Below are 27,226 nucleotides of genomic sequence, written 5' to 3'. Positions count from 1 at the left end.
TAAGTTAATAACACGGGGAACCTCATTGGAATTAACGATCTGAAATCGTTGTAAATTAAACAGAGGCGATACCGCGCTCTCAGCACGCGTGTATTGCATTTGATTAAAAGGAGAAAGAAATGTAATCGCAAACAGAGATCGTAAATTGCAAATCGAAATCGTCGCAACGGTAATTCGCAGCGCAAACACCTGCGCGTGATGCGGAATTATTTGATTCGCTCGCGAGAGCGCAAGCGAAGCGTACGAATCTGCGATCAGAAAGAATCGGATCATTGTTATTTTAAACGCAACAGCTCTTACCGATGTAGCGTCGTCTATTTGCGAGGGTCTATCCGCTTATTCTTTCACTGTTATTTGCACTGTAATTACATACAAGTTTCATCGCGGAAGCAAACGCAAACGCGGAGTAACTAGTTAAGCTCACGAGAGTTTACCGTCCACTGAAGACAAACTTAAATTCTACTACTGTTGATATTGAAGAGATAGTGGATTTTTGTTGGCCGCTTAATAAATATAATTATCGTCGATCAATTTACACGAGAGTTCGGCGAATTCTACATTTGCTTATTACACACGCTTTATCCGCAATTATATAAATTATATAATTGATTGATTAATTGATGATAACATATTGCCCATTGAAATTAAACGTGGAAATTAAATACAAACGGAATATTCAGAATATAAAGGAAAATAATCGAATATTAAATTATTCTGAAAAATTAAACATATAGAAATAAAGACAAGTAACAATTTGCAGGTTCAATGCGAACCTCGACTCGGCGAGGAATTCGAATATCGACTCGGATATATTTTTACTCAGATATGAAATATACACACTACCGTCTTCATTATACTTAAAATCTACTGTGTCAATGTCACGTTTTCTAATTTTTTCTTCTCTTTTCTCTTCTCTTCTTCTCCTTCTTCTTCTTCTTCTTCTTCTTTCTCTTAAGAAGTATGTCTTCTCTTAAAAAGTATGAAAATCAAATAGGAAATCAACGTGTAAATTTCTCAGTCGATGCGTCAATTGAAGGATTTCGATGTAATGACGATTATATTTACTTTCTTTCAAGAATTTTTTAAGAATTTCGGGCATTTAATCTCGAGTCCTCGGGATTTTCCCTCTCGTCGCCCGAATTAATTTTCTCAGACACTTAAAGTAATGATGTTTGGTCTGTTGTTCCATCGAGAATTGTCCAATTTTATTCCCAACTTCTCTCCGTTGCTCCCCTCACATCTACTACTATTTCATTCTACATTTACCAGAGAGAGAGAAGAGAGAAAGAGAGAGAGAGAGAGAGAGAGAGAGAGAGAGAGAGAGAGAGAGAGAGAGAGAGAGAGAGAGGGACACGTACCACCAGTACATTAACATAACATGACTTGACATAACATAACATAACGTATCTCGCATTTGGGAAAAATCGCGACGCGACCGCAACGATCGTAAAGTTAACGTTCTGTACTCGAGGTATCAGCAGCCTACTTATGCGGGAAACTGGCGCATATCCAAGAGTGCACTCTCGTTATTACCGTGAGAGAGAGAGAGAGAGAGAGAGAGAGAGAGCGGCGTCGTTAAGCGCCGCGCACTCCTCGTCATCGCGCCCGGTCGTTACGAATTACGAATTACGAGCGACTCGTTAATCTCGTTCGCGTAACCACGCGTCTGCGGCGGTCACAGATTTTTCTCGAGGAGAGGTATCGCCGTCGCTCAACGACGATTTACCGCGGCTCGTTACGATTATACGACGCCACTACGGCTCGTTACCGGCGCTTCTCTCGAGCCGGGCGCAACAACGATAACGTGACTGTTTATTTTTGCGCCCACGCGGCAAAATCTAAAGTCGCTTGTGGATGAGAAAGGGTTTTGATATATTAAAAGACAAACAGCTATCCTAGAGCTTTCCTAGGGAAATATTCAAGCGTTGATGAAACAGCCCTAAATTGGATACTCCTGTGTCGCGAGCGCAACGATGTACGCTTTATAATTTATAAGCGTCGCAGGAGGAGCTTCATGAGAAACTTCTTTGCAGCAGAGCGGCGGATCGTTAATAATTTTGCGAGAGTAGATTTTCATTATTTAAGATACGAACAGGGATGTAATTCTCGAGAATCGATGGAAACGAAAATTTTCGATATTTCCAATTTCCGTCCGTTATCTCACGGACGAGCAAACGTCTTCGATTTAAACAAGCGACCTGGCACTATTTAAAAATTATGCGCGCTGAATTATGAGTGAGTAGCCAAGAGGGGGAGGAGGAGACGGAGAGAGAGAGAAAAGCGCACGTGCCGCGAGAAAAAGTACAACGTCATGTCGCGGTCGTCTCGACGGCTCGTAACGCGCCGTCGTTTACCACACATTGTTAAACTTCCTTCTTTAAGAATAATTTTCGCTCGTTATTGCAGCCGCTCGACTTATTATTATTACCATCCATAAAATCTATGCGCGAAAGGTGTGCACAGCACGGCACGCTAATTTTTAATCGCCTACGTTTTAATCGCCGCCATCGTTTGATTACCATCGACAAACAAGTTTTTGCTCAGGCAACTATTAATTATTAGGTATCCGATATTTTTAATTTATTATTTTTTATTACTAAATATCCGATACTTTTTTTTTGCACGCAGAAGCAAAAGTTACCTTATCATTGTGATATTTAACTTTTTTCCGCTTTGGATTTCATGCTGCATTACGTCAGCCAATATTTATATCTCGCGCTCGATGCTGCCAGTGCGACTGCCTGATTCCCCCTAGCAACGATTTTATTCATCCCCGATTACAAACGAACAAGTTTGCTTCGGGACGGTGTGCGATAAAAAACGCGAATATTCATCCGACTGTCATTAATAACAGCAGGAAATAACGCGACAATGTCGGCTGTTGTATTTCGTCGATATTTCCGACATTTCGCGAGCGAATTACGAGAGCAAGCTGCGGATCAAAACCGGCGCGGATCCGCTTAGCGCTCCGTTACTCGACGACAGGTCGCGTCGTCGCTCAATTACGCGCAACAGATTTTTACGGGGAGCACCGCTCGGTCCGTTTATGGTGGATTAAATGGGTTAACGTCGCCGCCGCTTGTACGGGCTTTCTTTTAGCTGCGAGCGCACCTCGTTGGCACGTAATCGCGGCGCAAACGAGACCGTAAATCAAGGCGATTTTTTACGATCACCAAAATTACGCTGTAATACGGCTAAGTACTTTATAAAGCACTTATATCTCGCTGGGCGACCGCTCGCCGAGCCCCTTTATCGTCCCGATTATCGTCGTTTGTTCCCTTCGCCCGCCGCGACGACGAGTCGCGTTGATTCGCGCGGAGTGAGATGGTAATGCCGCGCCGTAGCCATTTGTTCCGTTTGATTAAGCCGGGAAATATCTCAGTCGGTCGGCGTGGAACACGCTTAATCTGAGATATCTTTCGACACGTCTTCCGCTATGCGAGAATTGCGCGAAGGGGGGATGACGGAAGGCGTTAATTAGCACCGTTTTTAATGTGACGCAGATTCGGATATTGTCGACGTAGAAGTCGACGGAACTGATCCGACTACTTTGCTCCAAGTAGGAAGCTCTCGGAGACACACGAAATTGCCTGCGGCAATTTAGCGGATCTAAATTGACGGAAGTGTAAAACATTACAATACGATGTCTTCGACGACGAAAGCCTGTCGAACGTTCAATCGGACGACATCTCTCACGCGGGAGGAACGGCAAACGTATCGTCTGCCCGTCGTAATACGATTTTTGCGGTATTTTGTATTTGACGCGCGGTAAATTTGTCGCCTGTCCCTCAAGAATGTTCTCACAGACACGTTCGGAACATTTATCGCGTTAATTTCGCCGGTCGAGGCGGAATTACGGGACTCCCGGGCCGCGGTTTGCACCTCTCTCTCTCTCGCGCGCGCGCTATCAATTTCCATCGATCATCAAACTTCCGCGCTTCTTGCTCGGAACGGACGTCTCGACGTTTCCGACAAGCGCCGTCTCGCGCAGTCCACGCGATCCTATTCGCGCTCCGGTTACGTGGCAATAAACAATCATTCGGCAATCGGCGGCAGAACCTTTCACTCGAGCTCGGCGAGCATGCAAATGCGCGCGACTTAAACGACCTCACGCGTGCGACCCGCGATGATAAGTGCGAACGGGAATGTAAAGCGACGTAAGTCTCTCTCTGAGAATATTTCGTCGTGCTTATTGTGCTCTTTCAGTAGCCCCGGGATAAAATGCAAATAAATTTACTCGCTCGCGTGTATATTGCGCGCCGCGAGTCCTCCCTTTCCGAGCTCGCACGTTACAATGCGCGTCCAAACATAATTAACATAAACGCGGCTGTCGAAATGAAGCGCATTTTTTTGAAGCTTTCAACCTCATCCATACTGCAGAATGAACGATGAGCTTCGAAGTGACAGCAGGTCCGTGCACTGAGAGAAAAGTATATAATATTTGGAACTATAATGATACAGTAACTAAATTATAATCCGAAATATCATATTTATAGTAAGTATTACCGTAATATCGGTAATAATTACGATATATATAGGCATGATATAACCAACCATATAATATTTTTGCTAAGAATTAAGTATTGCTAAGAATTTAGTAAGTTAAACTAAAATTATTGTATGGATATAAATGTAAAGTGGTAGGTAAAGTAACTCTTTTGTAAAGTCAATATTATCAGAATATTTGCTAAATGATGACAGATGTAACTATATGAATATTAAATCTCACTATATTTGGGAATGAGAAATTACCATATATGTGGTAAAAGTAACTAAACAATTACGTATTTAAAACAATCATTGACTATATATTTGTGTTTATTTTACTATATTTTGCAGATTCCACAAACTATAAAAATATGGTTGACGCCGAATTGAACTATAAAATATAGTGAGATTATAGTTAATTCAACTCTCATATTTTTCTATCGGTGTGTGTTCGGAGGCACAAATAAATTAGAGATTAATAGCTCGATAAAACAATATAGAATTATTTTCTAGCACCGTTGTCGAAACCGAATGTGAAAGATGGGTCCAAAAGTTTGTGTTTACGAGAGAATTGCGTCGCGCGATTTTACTCCATTTGCGGCAACTGTTCGGTTTTCGGCGATTTCGCTAAATCCAACCGCAACCGAGCCGCACCGTCGCGAACCGACGGATTAAATTCGATATTTTTGTTAACGACGCGAACTTTTCTTCTCCGATTCGCTGGAAATTACTTTTCCTGTTTTTACATTTTCGCTCGACACTTCCAGTCTAGTAACGCGCGTCTATAGAAAGTGACAGGGACGCGAAGTTGTGGACACAGTGCATATAGTCGCGTCCCGAAACTTTACATACGAATCTCGCACTCGATAAACTCGGCATCAACTTTATCGAACGATCGATCGGGCGAGTGAGCTTGCCGGCGACATGAGTAATTGCATTCTGTGCGGAAGCGGAAAGCAGTGCGGACCGGATACGAATGGAAGATCGTGTTCCGCGATGTATGGGGTATCCCAGACGCCGCGCTACTTTCTCTCGGCCGTAGCGAATATCGAATCGGCATTGTTCGGTTGAATCGTCGTTGCGGTTATCGAAATTTCAGCGGCATCGGGTACGTGGCATTTAATGTACACACAGGTGCACGTTCGCGAAAGCGCCTCAGATACTCCGACGCGTCGCCATTAGCCGTAGATTCCACGGCGTTCGCTGTGTGACAGAGTGTCAAAATCAGAAACTAAAGCGAAGTCGAGTTTAATGCACATTACACAGTCTCCTTTGCGCTTTAGCTGCGAACTCGGAGATTCTCCGACAGTCCTTGATGTTTCGATAACTGCATTCCGCGCGACCGGCGAGTATATTTCCCGCTCATTTAAATGTTCGACTAATGTTACGCAACTTTGGCGTTCGGAAGGGATATGCGTTATTTAGTATGCATGCGCACATACGTCGAGTCACGCCGTTTTTTGACGCGCACTTAAAAGATACGGCATCTATTTTATATGAAACGAACGCTCTCCCCGACGAGCGTTCGTTTCTTGTCGCAGCAGTTTTATTGCGAAATGTTATTAACTTTTTGCTCGGCCGTGCTTCTTTTTCTCCCGATAAAGTCATCCAATAAAATCGCTCTTAAGACCAGTTCCATGAAAATTAAGTTTTACCCGATATCTTGATAAATCTTTCATGCGGAAAGAACGAGTCGGAGAAATTCGAGCTCAGAGTCCGATCGAAGCGTGAAAACCCGCTCGCTCGCTAAACTACAAATCGCGCAGTGTTGCGAGTATTACACACGCTGCGGCGATTCGTAATTCTGAAGCTCGCAAGAGAATTTTGTACTAGTCACGGCCAAATGGATAATAATCTATGCGCGTGAGCCTGCGACGCACTTTACCATCACATTCGATATGCGATTTCCGGCGAGACTGGATGACCTAAATCGGCTGTCATATAACTCGCTTTCGTAGTTCGCATTTGCGGAACAGAAACATAAATTTACTGCTGAGTGCAGGGAAAAAAGAGAAGTAGAGACGGACATAGAGAGAGAGAGAGAGAGAGAGAGAGAGAGAGAGAGAGAGAGAGAGAGAGAGAGAGAGAGAGAGAGAGAGAGAGAGAGAGACCAAGAGAGCGCGCGAGCGAGACGAATGGGATTCCGTAGTTCCGTGGTTCACGGTTTTCGTCGATTCGGCGATATTTTCCCACCGATGGGTGGATACGAAAGTAATTCGCCCATTTGGGAAGAGATACCAGTGTCGGTAAGCCCTCTCGAGCCCGAAGGCATAATCCGCGTTCGTGACGGGATGGACTCTAGAAGCAGAAGCAGCAGGATATCTTCCTTTCTCTCTCTCTCTCTTTCTCTCTCTCTCTCTCTCTCTCTCTTGCGCGCGCCCGCCTCGTGTGCGCAAATTTTATCCGCGAAATAGTTTTCGCGTTACCCGGAAAGTAGGAACGTATAGTAAGAACGATCGCCCAACATAAATATTCCCCGCTCGCTCGCGTCGCACACAACAGCAAGCTGGCGGTGATAATTTAAATTAAATTAAATTAAATTTAAATTAAACGTTAATTAAACGAAGAGAACAGTTATTGCGCGCGAAGTGAGAAGCTTGTATGTGAGAAGCTTTAGACGACTCTAAAGTGATCTCTTAATCGGACGAGAACGGAGTTGATTGAGTTCCATGCCGAAAAATCTCACGTGTTGTCTCATACTCGGTTACTCGGATCGGATTATCGAAATCCCTCGGATCGCCTCGTTGTTATGTATCTTTTTAAGATCGCGCAAGTGCGATCGATTAACTGTTCAGCTGAGCACGTGGAGCTGATGTTGCCGCGTCTATCGGCAACGCGTGTACACTCGAGCCGTTAAATTAGGTTGCTATTCCGTACTGTTCGTGCGGAACTGCATCATGCAAACGATGTTGAAATTAACGCCCACGCGTTACTCTCTCGTTACATATACCCGACTCGTGCACGGCGCGAGACCGCAAGGTATCACCTATCGAACCTAACAATCGATCCGACAGTTCGGCCTATGTCACGCGGATGATCAGTAAATAGCTGCTTGACATTCCGTCACGCGGCGTGTCGAGATTACGAAATAATCCAATAACACGTACGCTCGGTCACTGTCGTGTAAATCTATCATTACATAATTCGTAACGAACACGCGTTACGCCGGAAACGTACAGCAATATATACATCCCGATTCGCGCGTCCCGGCAGATTCCGATGTGTCACCGGTCGGCTTGCAGTTACAGGGTATTTTAATCACTCGAGTAATTTGTGTAATATAAATTTGGATAAAACGAAGTGCAATTTGAGGCGGGAGAGTCGTGCGTACTAATCCGAACGATTCACAAGCGTATTGCCGTTTGGGAAACTTGCGGAGCACCCATTTTGCATACTATCGGTCGCTTTTTCGCGAGAGAAAAAGGGGAAGGGAGAGAGACAGAGAGAGAGAGAGAGAGAGAGAGAGAGAGAGAGAGAGAGAGAGAAAGAGGGAGAGTGACAAAGGATTAATAAACTAAATTCTCGCGTAAATTTTGTCATTATCATGTAAATATCGCAATTTACGTATCGATCATTACGATCAGCGACGTTCCGTCACGCCGCGAAACGATGCAATTACATTTATACACGCATCAGCTTTCTGCATAAATGTTTAAAATATTTCTCGCACATCGCTCTTAACGAGGTGCGAGGAGTTTCGGTCGCTTCTCTTACTCACGAACGAATCATCGTGATCCAATTTATCGCGCGCAGCGCAGCCTTTGGCTCTCATCGGCGTGTATTCTTTACCTTTGTTTAAAACATTTCTCTCATTGTCGCGGTAAAATTGAAGCGGAAACGTTTTCTTCCTTACAGACGGAGCAGTTTACGGTACTGTGGTTACTATTTGCCGTGATAGTCGCCGGTAATACCGCCGTCCTCGCCGGTCTGCTGCTGGGAAAGCGCAGAAAGTCCCGGATGGATTTTTTCATCAAGCAACTAGCGTTTGCGGGTAAGTAGCTGGCATCTAAAGATCTTTCTCTCTCTCTCTCTCTCTCTCTCTCTCTCTCTCTCTCTCTCTCTCTCTCTCTCTCCATCTCGCATCGAGGCGGACAGAGTTTTACCAATTTCTCGACGTGTATTAGCGGTCGGAGATAAGCAACCTGTCGAATACATTGACGGACAGTTACATCGTGAGACTCATATTCGGGCATATCGCCGATATATCGTAAGAATAACCGTCGCTTCCTCCTTGTATCAATCTGCCCCCGAAATCTTCGCCCGCGATACATGTGACATTCAGACCTGAGGGGGAAAACCACGGCACATCCTCTTTCGTGTACGTGTTTTATGGATAAACATTTGTCTTCCTCCTTTCGCTGACGCGTCTTTATGCACGACAGACATCGCAGACACAAACGAGCGCGCGAGAGATACTTCATTTTATCGATCGTTGATTAAATACCAACCATGTCGACTCCTCCTGACGTTTACACAAGTGTCGCGTACATTTTCCTTTTTCTTTTCTTTCTCTCTCCTCCTTTTCAGACGGTGTCGCGCACAAGTCTTGCCCGCGCATTTATGTTTTCATCATAAGAAAAGCGATTGGGCACACGGAATCTCGGCGGTATCTGTTATTCGTAATATCACACCGGGGAATTGATATAACACAAGCCGACTTGGAGAATCAATAACGGAGCTTAATGTTCCGTTATATGTTCACCCGTAAAAAGATATCGAATCTACTGTAGGTGTCCATATTTTCGTATTTGCGCTGGAATACGTGCAACGTGCTGAGATAAAAAAATACCCGGTATTGTTTCTTTACTTATTATTCTTTCGCTTTCAATCGTATCGTTTATGTTCGCCGTGCATATCGTACAAAAGTTTCTTCTTCAAGCGGCATATGGCTTCCACGTGAAAACTATTTAAATACAGCGGAGATTTAATCGGCACAATGAAATATTGGTGAAGCGAGGAGCAAGAAAATAAGACTACGTTGCGCCAGGGACGTCTGATTGAAGAAAATTTTTAATATTTACGATAAAGTGAAAAATCTCCGGTACTCTCATTAGGAAATACTCCCGGCGCTAAGTGAGAGTTAATCTGGCCTAGTAAATCTTTCTCGCGTTACTCGCGTAATAACTCGCGACAGTAAAAGCACGGATGCACTTACCGCGGGGTTAATGTCTGCGCGAGATGGAGGAAGAAAAATGCCTTTTACAGTACAGAGTTAGATATTCCGCGAGTATCGAGGAACGAACAGCACGTGGAAAAAAAGTCCATTTTAAAACTCTCTAAATATTACGAAGGTGTTCGTCGGCCGACGATCGAAGGAACGGTCCTTGAGAATTTCCATCCCTTTCGGAGAATTCGGACGGTTTCAGTACGGTTCGGAGCGCGAGTGTCCGATCAATTATGGAATGACCGCCGATCGTTCGACGGATACGAGAAATAACGACGAAGAACCTCGATGTGTTGATACAACGTCGGGAAGCACGGCATCAGAAATCAAGGTAGAAGGTACATGACGCCGACAGTGAGCCGATTCACTAGAAAACCCGGACATAGACTGAAATTCTTTTTTGGCTATAAAGATTTTGAAAGTGACTCTAATTATCGTTCAAAGGTTTATCTAACTGAATATGAAGTAAAAGGTTGAAACAAAAGTATTTGTTATTGATACGAACATCAAATATGTATAGATGTAATATTTATAGAGAATTGAATCATATGTAAGGTTATCTATTTGAAGTAATGCCATATGTAAACGTTAATATTATTTGCGTTTCTACTGCTTTTGTTCTTAGTTAGAGCTGTTAGAATCAATTATTAAAATTCAAAATTTGTTTTTGTCAAATAAAAAATTTGATATACTTTAAAAGCACCTTTGAAGCACGAGAATTAAAAATTCTCCAAGATGTATAGAAAAAGTTTTAAAAGATTGCAAAAAATTTCTTTTTGGAAAATATACCTGGAACCTTCCCTTAACGTAATAGGTTCATTTATGTTTGCACCTTTTTGCTCCTTTTCGAAAAAAACGAAATTTTATATAAACGAAACTCAATTAGACTTCAATCAGAGATGACAAATGGATAGCAATAGTAGGACATAGGCCTCTAATCGTGATAAGTCCACGCATTCTCTCTCAATTTGCAACTTTTCAATATTTTTACTGTATTTTTATAGTTATTTTAATTGTTTTTGTATTTTTTCATTATTTTATTATTTTTCTTGTAATTTTTATTTATTATTTTTAATTTTTGCTAGTTTTATTGCTATTTTGTATTTTTTATTATTTTTTGTTATTACGTTTTTATTATTATTATTTTGTTATATAATTATTATTAATATATTATATATTTTTTATAAATCGAAATTATGTCCTCAGTCACTATCAATATCGAATTTTATAGGAATATCGTTATCTCTGGAGGATACTAACAAATCAGGGACTTCAGAGGAAAAAAACTTTCTTTCCTGAAGTCACTGATTTGTTAATATCCTCCAGAGATGGCGATATTCCCATAGAATTCGATATTGATAGTGACTTAGAGAATAATTTTGATTTATAAAAATATATAATATATTAATAATAATTATATAACGAAATAATAATAATAATAATAATAACAACAACATAACAACAAAAAAAAATAAAAAATACCAAAAAGAACAATAAAACTAGCAAAAATTATAAAAAAATAATAAATAAAAATTGCAAAAAGATAATAAAATAATGATGTAAAAAAATTGTAACCCTAAGGGGAATCAATAAATTAGTATATATATATATATATATAATAAAATAATGAAAAAATACAAAAACAATTAAAATAACAATAAAAATATAATACAAATATTGAAAAGTTGCAAATTGAGAAAGAATGCGCGGACTTATTACATTTAGAGGCCTATGTCCGGGTTTTGCTATACTTCGACCCATTGTGCGACGTCGAGTGTAGAAAATGAACATTCGCAATCAGACGGGACGTAAGAATATCTATTGAGACGTTTTCGATAGTGATTGTTGCCGCACAAAGTCGTACTTCGCGATACAATCGTTCGAATGAAGCAAGCAGCTTATAAATAACGACATTGCACATCCAACGGCAACGTCGCGATAAGAATGTGAGAGAGAAATTATTTGCTCTCCGAGATATATTCTTCCCCCGCATGCTCTTCGAAAAGATATTTCTTTCTATTGAAACGTAACAATGCACGTGGATGTTTGCCGTGTCACTTTAGAAAATTTCTCTTCACTCCAAAAAATGTCTCTTTACAACGCTGTCTCCTCATCGTGGTGTAGTGAGTTGTATTAAATCCACGTGTTCTATATACACGTGCACGGGGAGTAATATGTGTGTAAGAAGCATATTATTTCCGTTACCGTAATAACAATGTTACCAATGTACTCCGAATTATACGCCTACTTTAGATTGCATTTTTAGGACGCCAGAGAAATCTAACCCTTTCGCTTGGAATTTAACGATACGCGACTTTCATAAGTTTGGATATTTTCGTCCGTTAAGAAAACAATCTCAATGCGACATTTCATCGTACATCATCATCATTGTATGCATATTGTAGAGTAATAGAACGTATGTAGAAAGCGGAGTTCATATTAATAATGCGAAAGCTATTTCCGTAATCCTGCAATCCCTGTTTTAAGTTCTGCAGCGTGCTTTCTGCAAAATTCAAGTCTATTCTCTTTCTTTTCTCCTTCTGTCTCTCTCTATTCAGTGATATTTCTTCTTGGAGAACTTCAGTTCCTTGCTTTTACTTTTTCATCCTCATGTTTCACATGCTACAAAATCTGCTCTTCTTCAGATTATTCGCGAGCTTTAGCTGTCTCTGCCGGAAACTAAGTCCGTTTATATGCTGTAATAATCCTAAACTAAACGGCAGACACCATATCCAAAATAGCGCTTAAAACACACTGGAATAAAGAATAGTGGTTGCAGGATAAAAATCTTCAATTTAGAGTGTGTGCTTTCGAACGAACGAAAATGTGTAAATTCGTAAAACTCGCGCATCGTAGAGTAAAGAGACCAAACTTCCGACATCCTAAAAATAATAATGTCAGCGATCTAGTACAGTCTGTAAAGTAAGAGCGTGCACGACATAAATGGCAGTTGGCTTCAAATATCGTCCTAGTTTTTTTGTGAGCCGATAGATGAAATCTTTGTCGTGAATGCTTTGTCACAAAAGATTCAGTTGGCGTCGAACTCTAACCTGAGAAACACGTTAACCGCCATGAGTGCCGCATACGCATCGCGCTACGAGGCTGTGTTCCTTTGTTCCCACCCCAAAGGATCACAAATGTCATATGCAGTGACTGCTAAGTACATGGGAAAGTCAAAATCGTTCGTCGCTAAGTGGGTTCAGCAATATAAGAAGATCAAAAACGTCGATGACTTGCCAGAACGTGGCTCGATAGGCAAAGTGACGCCGAATATGGAAAGAAAAATTGTGAATTTGTTTAAGCGGAACCCGACCTTAATGCTTAAAATTTATGACAAGTGTTTGTTGCCGACTGCTGAACGATGCTTCATAAAAAAAAAAACGAGGACTGGATCTTATAGGAAGACAACGACCCAAAACACCGAAGTAAGCTTTGCACCGAGTGGAAAGAGCAGTTTGGCATCGTCACACTTGATTGGCCATCGCAGTCGCCAGATGCAAATCCTATTGAAAATGTGTTGGCATATCTCAAGCACAAGCTTCGAGGAAAAAGAGTGTGCACTTTGAAGCAGCTGATACGACAAATTCGTCTCATTTGGAGGTCTTTACCGAACGAATACGCAGTCAACTTAGTGGAAAATATGCCTCGGAGATGCCAGGCAATTATCAATGCCGGTGGTGACTGGACTCATTATTAATGGTACAGCATTTTCCTTCTCATGGAGTACAACAAATCCATGTACTTAAAAATCATTAAAAATGAATTTTTCTACACATTAACCCGTGCACGCTCTTACTTTACAGACTGTATGTGTATGACACGCTATGCACAAATAGATTTATCATGCACACCTCGGTATTGTAATAATGGCAGTGAATTGATTTCTAGTTTATAGAGATGTGCGAATCAAGAATTTTTATGTCAAATAAAATCGAATCAAATCTCACTTTTTAAATTCGAATTCGAATCGAATCGAATCTATGAAATTTCATTCGAATTCGAATTGAATCGAATCATTAAAAAATTTAACATGACTATTAAACATGCAAATAATTATGGAAGATTTTAATATGAAAGGGAATATTGATATTGTAATATCATCTTAAGGTAAAATATATATTTAAATATTTAAAGTAATTTATAATTAAGTTATCAATTATAAGTTAAGTTAATTACAAGTCAAGCGTTCAAACACACAGGCCCAGATGGCCCGTTTTACAGCTGATGCGCTCAAACGCTAATGTATTTAATTCATATTCGAATCTTCGCGATTCGAAATTTTCGAATTATTCGGATTCGAATTCGAATAGTTCGCACATCTCTACTAGTTTAATTAACGCACGGTGCATGTTCCTATTATATTCGACGCAATTATTCTCCACCTTGCTCCTTTCGTCCGACATTAATATTGCGACCGGTGTTATCGAGTCACGAGAGGGTGCGGAATCGAATTTCTATTTCGTCGATAAAATACGAGCGATAAAAGTGGGGGGACAAACTTGTTTTATTCGGTGAAGCAGCGCGGGGATGAGGCCGCGCCGTCTCTTTTCCGATCACGTTTTGAGGATCGAGTCGATATCGCGTTGGTTAGCGCCCGGCACAATATAAAATGTCCACGAGATGAAGAAAGAAGAAGCGATATCGCCTTCTTTCTCCTTTACGACGAAAGTTAGGGACACCGTTTAAGCGTGAGAGATGTGCTTTTATGACAAACACCGTTTATAAATCCACCTAAATTTCACCAATCCACCGCAAAACAAATACGAAATACTGATATTTGAATAAAAATAAATGTAAACAGAAATCATATACGCGTTTGTTTAATATATTACTCTTTCTCTCTCTCTCTCTCTCTCTCTCTCTCTCTCTCTCTCTCTCTCTCTCTCTCTCTCTCTCTCTCTCTCTCTCTCTCTCTCTCTGTCTCTGTCTCTCAAAAATCAATGAGCATTTTGCATCAGTTTTGTTTACATTTTTCGAAAGAAATATAATCTCTCTGTTTCCTGCACACTTTTTTGTAATCTCTCCCCGTTATAAATCATGGTAAAACGTGCATGTCATTACGCACCTCTGCGAGAAAATTAACGCCGGCCTAGAAACGGCTCTTGATTATTACAGCATTCATCATGACCAACAAACAGAAACGTCGAAATTATCGACACATTATCCCGTTCGCAGTATTTTGCACCGTTACCGAAAAGTTTTAAGTGGCTACATCACGCGAGTACACAGAGCGAAGCGAAATAACGTAATCGCGGCCGAGCTAGAAGCCGATCGTTGCGCACTCGGAGTCTCGTCCGACAGTCGAGACAGATTTAATTTTATGCCCGGCGTTAATTAGCAGTCGACCGGCGTCTCTGTAATCGCGGAAATTACGCGCACTCTCTCTCGCTCGCTCGGGATATCATAAAATCCTCATTTCGCGCGTACAACACTCGCATTTCTCGCCGACCGGCGATGGAAAAATCGCGGCGTAAGCCGAAAAATCTCGATTCATCGAGCGAGTCGAGCGGTCTCGGTTGCGCGATTCTGAAAACGGATCGCAAAACGAGAGGAGCGGGTATACGACCGCTTCTTCCGTATAATGCGAGCGCGCGGCATTAATGCGGATATAATTGGGGTATTACTACGGATCTGCGGCTCGGCATTAACCGTGATTTCGGTTAGACCAGGACACCGGAAAATGGCACCGGAATGGCTAATGTCCAGCGGTATTAACAGGCACCGATAATTAGTCGAGCTCATTGGCGGCGATCGCCGCCCGCCTCACACAATTCGCGTATCTTGTTTCAGATTTACTGGTCGGCCTGATATCCGTACTGACGGACATAGTCTGGAGAACGACGGTCACCTGGCACGCGGGCAACGTGGCCTGCAAGCTGATAAGATTCATGCAGGCCGTGGTGACATACAGCTCGACCTACGTCCTCGTGGCGTTGTCAATCGACAGATACGACGCTATTACGCGTCCGATGAACTTCTCCGGCAGCTGTGAGTACATTAGCGCACGTGATCTCGCTCTTTAGTGTTGCGAATCCCCTCAAAGAGGAACGGCCCGAGCCGAGCTAAACTCATTAATTCAACTGAAGTTCCGTGGAATATACATATAACGCGCTTCGAGGCGTGAATGACGTCTGATCTCAAAGCCAAAGGGTGCCTTCTCTTTCCTCCTCTCCTTCTCTCCTCCCTCCCTCTCTCCTCCCTCCCTCCCTCTCTCTCTCTCTCTCTCTCTCATCTTTCTTTTATCGTGCCTTGTTCTGCATAATTCTTTAATTATAATAAGTAGAGGAGAATACTTTGAAAGCTTAATGGTGAATTAAGCGCTGCAGAGAGTTGCACGAGCTCCGCGAAAAGCGTAGAGAAAATTTCTCTCCGCAAAAAGTAAGCTTCGTCCTAAAAGCCTACGCGAACCGGGTGAAATGGCGGCGAAAGGTAGATAATGTTGTGTTTCCTTGCAGAGTTTGAGATCGAGCGGTGGAATACTCCATTATTCAATTGTCCGGTATATACTTATATGTTTGCGCATATCTCTCGTCCGCGATGAGTTATCATCGCAAAGGAGGAAACTAAGTAGTGAAGGACGAATTTCTGGCACCGTCAGGAATTTGGCTGCAAAAGTACCTTTGCATTCATAGCGTAACGCGTCTCGCATTCGCATGATGTGACGCAATGCGACGCGTGAGTTGCATAAGAAAGCAATTGCGCGTCTCTCTCTCTCTCTCTCTCTCTCTCTCTCGCTGTTTTAATGAGCGGGCATTCTCATCGGCAGGTGCTTTTTTTATCAGTCTCTACTTTTACGACTCGACAAGATAAAGGATCGAGTCGTAGTGTCGCAGGGGGTTCCTTTATCTTTCCGCTCGAGATAGCCGTATCGTTTATCACACGAAGGCATCTCACGAAGGCTGCCGGATCGTTGCGGTGCGTGCACCGCAGCGGAATAAAATTTATCTTCCGTGTTTCGTTCGTTGTTTTCCGACCGGAGAATTGCAGAAATTGGTAAATGCGCTGCTCCGAGCCGCGCGAGCCGTCGCTCGATGCCTCGGTCGCCGATGGATTAATACGAGAGAATTACTCTTGCCCTCAGACCAACCGTCGATGTCACAGACCGTTACGGATTAACCGTTTGCGATCGTAACTCGAACTATATCTCAGTGAACTAAAGCTCGTACCGAAAATACGTTGCGACCGCAAGAAGAGTGAAAACCGAGTTTTCGTCCGTCGAGGAAAAGCACCGTCGTGCTGAATCTCGAAGCGCCCTTAAAATACACGCACGGCGGGCTGATCCGGGCGCAGCTTTTAAATGAATTTACGGCTCCGATTGCGTCTGGAGGCAAGTGGTATTTAATTAATTCTATCGACGGCCATTTCTCACTCGACGTTATTGAATAGAAATGAAAGTGTCTCGCTCGCTCGCTCTCTCTCTCTCTCTCTCTCTCTCTCTCTCTCTCTCTCTCTCTCTCTCTCTCTCTTTCTCTCTCTCTCTCTCTCTCTCTCTCTCTCTCTCTCTCTCGGAGATACGAGTGGGCTTTATTGAATCGCGAGGCTCTTAAAGTATTAAGCCGACCGCTCTGCAACGTACAACCGTCGTATGAATTCTCACGAATTATCCTTCGGCTACCGGCTGATCACAATTATCAATCGCGTACGTCGTAATTACGACGGCGAAATTAATGGGAGCACGTCGACTGTCACGTGGGGTAACATCTTTCTATGTCGGTCCGACGACGTCACGATATTATCGACGGCCCGACTAAATTGCACATCGCCGAAAAATAAATGATGCGCACGAGGATAACGACAACATGTCGAAATATCGAGTCATGGCGTGTACATCATTCTTCGTGTTGCTTTATGTAAGAACGGGTGAACCGGTACGCGGTTTAATCGTGTCGTGTCGAAGGACACGTCGGCTTATATCCCACCGGCTGCTACGTGCTCTTTGTGTTACTATATCAGCTCGTAGACGCGCCTGTCTTTACGAATTTTCAAGCGGGCCACGCGCAAAAAATTTCCCCGCGACGGAGCGTCTTCTATCGTTATTCGTTTTTCGCTCATGCCCCACCGAGCCGCCAGCTGTCGTATGAAACTCAACGTTTACGAAAATGGTCAAACTTCCTTCATACTCCGCGGTATGCAAAGTTCGAGGTCTATCCATCAGCGGGGAACTCTCGTTTAAGTCAACAATCGAGACCCGGCCGAAAGTTCCGCGTCGAATTTCCGCGCCGTTTGTTACGCACGATTTTTTTCCGTCGCTTCACTGATGGCTTCATTCTCACCGTAGGGTGGAGAGCACGAGCCCTGGTGGCTGCTGCTTGGGGTCTGTCGGTATTATTCAGCATGCCGATTATATTTCTATACGAGGAGAAACGGATACAGGTACAGACACATTCTCCCTTTATGAGAAAGAAGAGGACCTGCTTTAAATTGCTAAAGAAAACGCGAATTTCCAAAGCCTCTATTTTCGGTAGATCCCGTCGAAAAAATACATCGCGTATAAATATATTGCGTCGCTTTGGATATTAAGTAACTTTCGACAAAAGAAATGACGAATTACTTGGTCTGTTCCTTTTAGTTGCACTACTGAACTGGTGCGATAAGTTAAAGTGAGAAAAAATTTAGTTGTCTCATTCTAACTTATTGCACTAGTTCCGCAGTGCAGCTAAAAAGGACAGACTATTTGTTTCTGCCCGAAACAATCGCGGAGATAAATCGATAAGCTGACAATTCGTTCTAAACGCAAATGACGAACATATTAGCGATGAGCAAATATCGATCGATGAAACAAGCATCGATTCTTATTTCCTTGAAAAATCGATTATCAGACCGATATTTTTGGGGCCGATTATTCCCTAGATCGATTATTTTTTTCGTCGATTATATTACTAGATTATATTACTAAATTGTTACTAAATTTTTATCACTAGGGAATTTGTTTACTACTATTAAGGCCCATCTACAATAGCTGCAAAAATAAAGCTGTAACAGTAAACAGTAAAAAAAATAAACTAACAACAACAGTCGACTATTATAAGAACAACCGACTTTAATTGGTTTATTTCTTGTAGCTTACGCTCATAGCCTTATTCTTATATAAGCTTATGCTTGCAGCCATTGTAAAAGGGTCTTTAAGGTTTTAATAATATATTAATTTGTTGTTGCAACATATAACTCTTCACATTAATTTAAAATAAACTAGGAAAACATCGATTATTTATCGATATTTTTAAGAAAATATCGATCATGCAAAAACGATTTTTTTGATTAATCGATTAAATCGAAGACGATGCATTTTTTTGACGAAGCCCATCCTTAGAACATATCAAACGTAGCGTATCAAACGAACTCCTGAAAAACGCAGGACTAATAGAATGGAGTCGACGATATCGCGCGCGGTCGTTACGTGATAGCGCCGAACGGCGGTATTGAAATTTGAAAGTGAAGAAGATGTTGAAGCGCCTTGAAAAATCGACTTGAGAAGATCCAAAGAGCAAAGAGCTTAATCACTGTGTTTGTTTTGCAGGGCATGACGCAGTGCTGGATCGACCTGGGCTCACCGACCCAATGGAGGGTTTACATGAGCTTGGTGAGCTTCAGCCTTTTTATAGCACCGACTTTGATAATAGGAGGGTGCTACACGGTCATCGTGGCGACGATATGGTCGCAAGGAGGAGCGCTACGTCAGGGACCTACCAGGGACACTCGGAGGGCGTCCTCGAGGGGTCTTATTCCCAGGGCGAAAATCAAAACAGTGAAGATGACTTTCGTCATAGTGTTCGGTAAGCCCGATCGAGCGTAGGTCCTCCTGTCTCGTCGGAGTTTATTTATTTCGCGTGTAAACCAACTCGTCCGCGAAAGTCCGCGTTAGCTCCGCCCGGATCAAAGCGCGCGGCGGAAAAGCGCCGTAGATTTCATTTTTCCCTCTTTTTGCTCTCTCTCTTTTGTTGAATTCTATCGCTCCATCGAGCGATTCACTTTTGAAAGGGGCCAGATGTTTTTTAGAGAATCCACCTGTTCTGGGATTTACATAAGCTGCTTTGGCTTTGTGAAGTTATATCTCAACGTCTGGTGCGTGATTTCACCATTGGCTTTCATCTCTCCGTCGATTCGTGCAGATAGGAAGGAAAACCCTCAGCTCTCGAGGAACTGCACGGCGTGTTCCACCCCTCCCCCTCTCTCCACAAAAATCGAATGCTTTTTCGTGCTGTTGACGTACAAATGAGTACTTTGCTAAATTCATCGTGGACGACAATAACGGAGACGGCCGCGCGACGCTCTTGAAAACGTCCGTAGCGTGTCTGCTTCGCGATAGTAAAATGTAATAAGCTCTTATCTAACTACTCTTATGTCTCTCATATGAGATCGGTGAACCGTTTTATTTGCGCGGCCTAGAGGACGCGCCACAAGAAGATAAGCTGGTATACTCGCTATTCGATATCCTCATACGAGTACGAGAAGCGCGCAAGAGACGAGAGGGATTGTGTATACAGTGTGTTCGAGAAGAACGCTGCGCCGAGACGAATATATAATAATTCCTAGATTACGAACGACGAACAAATGGGGTCTACTCGATGATTTTATAACGATCGGACTGTTCTCGATTCAATCAGTTCGAGTCGATCAAATGATAGAAATTCCCCGTATAAGAAGGGCACTAGTGCTAAAGAAATATATATCTCCAGAGAGAATCTTCTTTCTTCGGACTTTTCACATAGCGGTAAGTAGTATTTTAGTAAACCGCGGTACAAGAAAAATTTAAGTGCATTTCTGTCTCCAGTTTTAGTTTTTTTTTTTTTTTTGCGAAATTTCGAAAAGCACAAGCAATTGCTTCGATTACTCGGTCTCATTATTTCCCGCACGTCGATAGTCACGGTGTAGAACTTCCAGGAGCCCTTTTCGTGTAAGCAGCGTGCCCGTCCCTTCGTCTTACGAGGGGCTGATCTTACGTGAGCAAGGAATCACCAAAGCTAATCAGATTCGTTCCCGACAATTGGAAACAGTGGCGAAATTCCTTCTCTTTTAGCTGACGGCGACCGTCCCGGCGCGGGCGACTCGATGGACTCGGGACCGGTCGAATCCTCCCGGCATTTTCCGAAACTAGGGGGTATGTAAAATCTCCGAAAGCCGGGAAGCTTGAAACGAGGAAAGTTACGCATGCGGCATAAATTTCGCGCGTAACGCGAGTACCGTGGCTACAACGACAGCCACGTTCTTGTTTCGTGATTCGAAATTACCATAATGTATCGCGGATTACAATCGCGCTCGTCGCGAATTCGCGTTTCGAAGTCAAAAGACAACGCATTTTTACACATCCAGGAATCTTCTCCCGGCTATTCGTTCTGTGAAACTCGCGCGTTATTAAAGTACTTTTTCGTTACTGGCAGACAAACGTCAATTGGCAGCAAGAAGCGTACGTTTATGTGGCCTCGTAGATACGAACTTTTCAAGATTACACAATCTCGTGGGAAGAAAATTATGAAGAAAAATCAAAGAATCGAAGATTCAACTTTAATAATGTTAAAACCCGAGAAAATGTCGCTCTCCCTTTATTGACAGAACCGATCAAGTGGAAAATCATCTCTGATTAAAACTTCACATTTAACATGAGAAGACTGTTTTTCTCTTAAATTGTTTTTATTTTTAAGCTTACGAGTTTCGCCGAGCATAACATTTTCGTACACCGAAGCGAACTTTTTTCTAACGATTTCTCATCGCGATACCGAAATCGCTGATACCGAAATGTGCAACGAACTTACTAATATCCTGTGCTTGTTTCGCCAAAAGATACTCAGAGATAACAGAGACACGTGGTTCATCCATCATTTACGAAGAAGACAATGCAGTCATTGGTTCCGATCGTTCGAAATGTTCGTACATTTCGATTGGCCGTTAGAACACAGGTAGCTCATCGCGAAACCAACCAACCGGGCGGTTCATGTTTAATCGATCGCGTTTTTCAATTATGAATTCATCGGCCGCAGCGTGAGACACACTACTCAATTTCCAATTCAATAATCCGTAACGATATCGTCGAATAACACAGGTGGTCGCAGTAAGAATTTTCCATGGCGAATCGCACGGATGAGCGCGTATCGGATTATTACTAAAGTCACTGGCGCGCGACGATTTTATCGATAAATTTAACACCGGTAAAAAGAAACACCGGGAATTTCGCTGTTAACAATGCGTTATTAATGCTCCACAACAAATTGCCTCGCGCTCGCGGGGAAAATGCAAAATATTAAAACTGGAATATTGTAAACGTTTTAAATTGGCGCGCGTGCGCGCTGGGAATAATCGATTTTCCCAGCATCGTGTAATTTCCTTCGCTTTAAGAAATCTAACACGCTGACGCATGCGAGAGTTCCTACGACCGAGCTTGCGAGAGCATTATCGTAAGAGAGAGAGCCGAATTTCCGCGTCTTTCATCCCGCACATGGAAAGTTTCTCTCAACGAGTCTTTTCATATCACTGCACCACCATCGGCCCGATCGTTACTTTTTCCAAATCAGTAAAAATATCCCTCGTCATTTAATCGGCGCAGGTGCGACGACTTTCTCGAAATTACGCGCACCGGATGGATTTCGTGATTCTCCCCGGCGTCGTTCTATTTACAGATCGCTAATGCATTTACAGGGATGCCGTTGGGGAAATGGAGGAGAGATCGTTGAGAATGTTAAACGAGAAACAGATTAGCCGCGAGAGCAGTTTGAGAGATCCCGCTTTAATTAAGGAAGAGGAGAAGGGGGGAGGGAGAGAAAGAAAGTTATCTCACAGCCGCGACAGATGCTGGGCGATTTTCGCGCTTAACCGTTCCCTGCCCGCAGCTTTTTCTATTATCGGCGTGCTGCCGTCGTTCGGGTGGTAGTTTTCGATTTCTTTTTTGTCGTGGATATGTTGAAAGATGAAGGGAAAAGGCTATACATCCCGCCTCGCACGATAGTCATCGGTATGCAACCGGTATACGACCTAAATTTCCATGACAGATTTCGCGATGAATTTCCAGTCTATTTTTCCTCGGCGAATGTATCGAAGTATCGGTAGTTTCCGCGTTATGAACGACCGAGGAAGGAAGTTTCCTCGGGAAAGCGACTTTAGCAAGACGGATAAATCATATTCAAACGCGGCACATGTTGCGCTCGACAATTTGTTTTGAGATTCATTATGGAGCGATTATTCCGCGTGCAAATGCGTTAGACTCGACGAAATGTCACTCGAAATGTCAGCCGATGTTCGAGAAAGAGAAAGAGAGAAAGAGAGAGAGAGAGAGAGAGAGAGAGAGAGAAAAGGTCGGGAATAAACTTTTATAGTCACGGATTTGCAGACGGCGCAGCACCGTACTGATCATTTTGTATCGATCTGCTTGCTGTAGCGGCAAGATGCACGAACCTGGTAACCTTTTTTTCTTGCATTTAGAAAACGTCTTCGTGCGGTTTTTGATAGCTATGTTTCTCGCGAACGAGCTTCGGATTTCCGAAAAAAGTAATATACTTATGTCGTCTCGGGCAAGAAAGAAGCTTCGGAAAAATGCTAAATTAATTTTCTTTCGTAAAAATGTCAACATGCGGAAATACGAGATTGCAAGAAAATGCAAAGGTTTTTGAAAATAAATAATCTCAGGAATATAATAAGCGACAGAGTAACGAATGTTGAAACGAAGTACACGAGCATTCCATTTCGAAACCAAAACTATTGCACTTTTATTGTTGGATTCATGGAAGTGTATCGAGCAACGCGAACTTTCAGTCGCGTAATAACTTCCTTATTCTCGAGACACCAGACTATCAATGCTGCACTGTCGCAGAAGAATATAAAGAGAAAAAAACTACAGCGTTACCATGCGAGCTAGCATCGTCCGTAGAACGATAGTAAATAAATTGTTCCTGACAGACACACACACGACGGAGATGTTTTCGACTTCCCGAGTTCTCGCCAATAACTTTCGTTAAATCCACGCGACAGCTTTGAGACAGGAGCAAAATGAACAACAAAGTGAAGCGAACTAGAAACGCGAATTTTTACGTGAATGCATTCGACGCTACGTTGAGGTGGAAAAGTTTGCGGAACTATCAAGCGTGTCAGACGAATGTGCTTATCAATGTTCTTGTAATTAGAATTAAAATTGTTCACACTGATATTACGCACGTCTCAACTATACGTGTTACGTTTCACCGTGCAGATTTATGTCGAGAAAAACAATTCTTTCTAATCTTTGACGTCCACCCATCATTTCGAGATCTTATTGTCCTTAGCAAAAGGTAAGAAAAGAATCGACGACTCCGCGCTATCTCTAAAATGGAAGCTGTTACATAAATCAACGAGATGCGAAGAGACAAATGGAGCGTTTCGCTATTTTAGATTCGTTACGTTACATTATCTGGAATGGAACTGGTGCAAACTCGGAGCTCGCTCTGTCAGGACTTTCGAAACGTTCTCAATTTAAGATAGCAACGATAACTCTTAATTGAAGTCAACAGAATAATCGCGTTCTATCCGCGACGAATTTACTGAGAATAACGCTACGATTATCACTTCATCCTGTCAAATCGATTTATTACATAGAACGACATAATTCATTTCGCTCATGATTATCGTTTTACTCATATTTGCGCGAATTTAATTGCTATTAAATTTTACCTTTTATTATATGATACGTAGAAATAAAAAATAAAGTGACATACAGGATAAATCACTTTACAAAGCGGAGCAGCTTATTTTCTCTCGATCAATCATTTTTTAACATCTATTGTATGATTTTGAATTGCACAATTTATACTAATATTATTATTAATATAATATTAATCAATAATATAATATTAATCAATAGACATTATTAATATTCGACATACTTTACAGTTTTATTATGACCTTTTGAAAATCGTTTAGAAATTATAAATGTCATCCCATTATAAAATCAGTACAATAATTCGATTTATTTGTAAAAGTAAGTGATGATAATTTTCACTTGCTCTCTGGTGTTCATTTTCATATTTTTTCGTAATTTAATATTTTGTGATCGCTTGAGAAGTATGGTCACAAAAATTGCTTCATATATTTTAATGCTAACCCAAATCGAAATTTTAGTTCTGCAATCTTACGAGCTCGATCAAACTTGAACGAGCAATATGTAGAATTTTTAGGCAATATAATTAGAATAGAACAAAGCTTTCTATTCAAGAACGCATGCATATTTTTACGGGTCTTACAATTACCTTTGCACCGTAAGCGAGATCACAGAGATTAATTGCAGATTTACTCACGACGATGTTTCAGTGTTCATCCTTTGCTGGAGTCCGTACATAGTCTTCGATCTCCTTCAGGTTTATGGACACGTGCCGAAAACGCAGACAAATATCGCGGTTGCCACCTTCATACAGAGTTTGACACCGCTCAATTCGGCCGCTAATCCGATTATCTATTGCCTCTTCAGCACGTCGTTCTGTAAAACCGTACGGTGAGTACGCTTATTAAACTTTAATTGCCATCTGATTGCTTCATGTGCTGCATTTGCTCTGCTGTTTTCTTCAGCTCGATTTATTATTTACATGTATTTATGAGATGCTTCCGTTGAAATTTTTCACTTGTGAACATGCATCTTTATATCGCGACACGCGCAAGAAAGAAACGAATATGTATTTCAATTAAAATCGTATTAACGCATTATAAATATTCGCAAACAATCGAGCGCAAAAACATTGTACGTACGCGCGGGAAATGAACCGAAAGTTAATACTACAACATCGATATAGCGTGCGATTTAATTTTATACAAGAGATGTACGAAACGTTTAAGGGGAATCTCTTAATTTAAGTCTAACGTTAAGATTTCAACAATAAAATGTTGATAAATCATTTAACGATTGATAAAACATATAACGAAGAGTTTAAAAACTCTCCGAATAACTGTAGAATCTGGGAGATGTTTTTCTCATGCTTCCTATCGCACGTTCAGAATGACGAGCTACGATTAATCATAAAGACAGTAATATTCTCGGGATGGAGAAGGGACGGTAATAAATCCTCGTCATGGGATTTCTCCGTTAAACAACAACTGTTGCTCGGTAGGAACATGCAGGCGATCTCCTGGATTTCGGGATGGTGCTCTGCGAATCCGCACCACTGCTTCGGTACCGGAACCACGGGTAACAGCACGAGGACGACCGTGACGACTTCTCTGACAGCTCATTCTTCCCGCAGGAGCGGCCACTTCACGATGTTACATACTACGTCGCGGAAACGCGTCATGGTTTCTCTAGTCTAGAGGCCGTGCTCTCCGGAAAATGGAGCGAGGAAATAAACGTAGACTTTCTTGCAGATCTGTATCCTGAAGATCGAGTTGAGACCGATAATTCTTATCCAATGGTCTTGAGTTTATGTTTCTCTCTCTCCCTCTCTCTCTCTCTCTCTCTCTCTCTCTCTCTCTCTCTCTCTCTCTCTCTCTGTTTCGCTCGAATACTTGCAATCTTTCGTGTCTATACTCGAAGTACAATGACCATGACGTAGATACGATCTCATAATGCGAAGTTTCTTATAACTTTATTCGGTAGTTCCTTATAGCGAGAATATCCACGAAAATAAATAAAACAGGTTGAAGGCATATAATTATATGACACTGTCGTCTAATTAATTAGAAGCGTTGTCAGTGGTCAATGTTTCAACACTTTCCTATATTGATACGAATTAGTATGATTTTTTTAACTTCATCGCGACGTTATCCACAATGGATTTCGTACGACTTCCTCACACCGTCCAAGACAATGTACTGTTATCGCTAGGTCCTTTCTTACTATATTATAAGTTAATTAATGAGCTACTGTACAGCGCACACTATCCTATTCGTCGTCGTCGTCGTAAGCTCATCTTCGTGCAACGATCTCGGTACCATATACGAACTGCTCGAAAGATATTTTCTCACCACGAAACAATGACATGAGGAATGCTGATGATTTTATATACCAGCGAGAGAGACAAGAAGCAAGCTGATCGTCATTGTTTCGTTGGTATTGCCATTTAATACCCTAAAACTTTTGTACATAGCGCGCGCACCACTCATCTTTCTTTACTACTCCTTTTCCACTTGGACATATATGTGTGTCTGTATCTGAGAAGCGAAAGGGTACGAATTGAAAATATTATTTTTTTCCGAAAAAATCTGTTATAATCTAAAACATTTTAAATATATAATTTCGAAGTAGATTAAAAGTGTAATAAAACTTACGAAGTTATTGTGTTAGTGATTATTTTTGCATTTATTTGCTTGCTTGAAACAACCAAATCTGAGGAGGAATTTAAATTTTCCTTCATCTCAATATAAATATATCAATGCGAGTTTTCAAGCAGTTATTCCCTTTTACTGCTCAGATATAGAAATTAGACGTAAGAGGACTGCGTATGTTAAACAAGACAGTCACAAGATTGTAGTTAATCTGAAATGATTGTGTGCGCACTGATATTATCAGTATTAAAAGGGTAATTTGAAATACGATGATAATATATATGTCTTCTGTTATGTTTCGCGCGATATTTATTAGTCGGTATTTTGGGCTCGATCGATCGTTAAAGATACCTTTTATCCACGATT

At 41.8% G+C, this 27,226-nt stretch overlaps 2 protein-coding genes across 3 annotated transcripts in view; one reads left to right on the top strand and one right to left on the bottom strand.

The window, feature by feature from the left end:
* Window positions 1–25,054, bottom strand: part of LOC105182036 (lisH domain-containing protein C1711.05-like) — a 66,388-nt gene extending 41,334 nt beyond the window's left edge. The window contains exon 1 of the mRNA XM_011139170.3: window positions 24,907–25,054. Within this exon, the coding sequence (XP_011137472.2) occupies window positions 24,907–24,947 (41 nt within the window). The 5' untranslated portion in view covers window positions 24,948–25,054. The remainder of the gene's footprint in view (window positions 1–24,906) is intronic.
* The window catches only part of CCAP-R (Crustacean cardioactive peptide receptor), a 78,201-nt gene extending 51,672 nt beyond the window's left edge, over window positions 1–26,529 (top strand). Inside the window, exons 3-8 of one of the 2 annotated variants that reach the window (XM_011139171.3) lie at window positions 8,344–8,479; window positions 15,443–15,640; window positions 17,931–18,025; window positions 19,170–19,425; window positions 24,920–25,100; window positions 25,711–26,529. In XM_011139171.3, the coding sequence (XP_011137473.1) occupies window positions 8,344–8,479; window positions 15,443–15,640; window positions 17,931–18,025; window positions 19,170–19,425; window positions 24,920–25,100; window positions 25,711–25,906 (1,062 nt within the window). In that variant the 3' untranslated portion in view covers window positions 25,907–26,529. The remainder of the gene's footprint in view (window positions 1–8,343; window positions 8,480–15,442; window positions 15,641–17,930; window positions 18,026–19,169; window positions 19,426–24,919; window positions 25,101–25,710) is intronic. The other variant, XM_025303356.1, reaches the window with a different exon arrangement.
* Window positions 26,530–27,226: the final 697 nt, after the last annotated feature.

This window comes from Harpegnathos saltator, unplaced genomic scaffold (genome assembly GCF_003227715.2).
Source record: "Harpegnathos saltator strain DR-91 unplaced genomic scaffold, Hsal_v8.6 scaffold54, whole genome shotgun sequence".
Taxonomy (NCBI): domain Eukaryota; kingdom Metazoa; phylum Arthropoda; class Insecta; order Hymenoptera; family Formicidae; genus Harpegnathos; species Harpegnathos saltator.
This window is presented reverse-complemented; position numbering and strand designations above follow the sequence as displayed.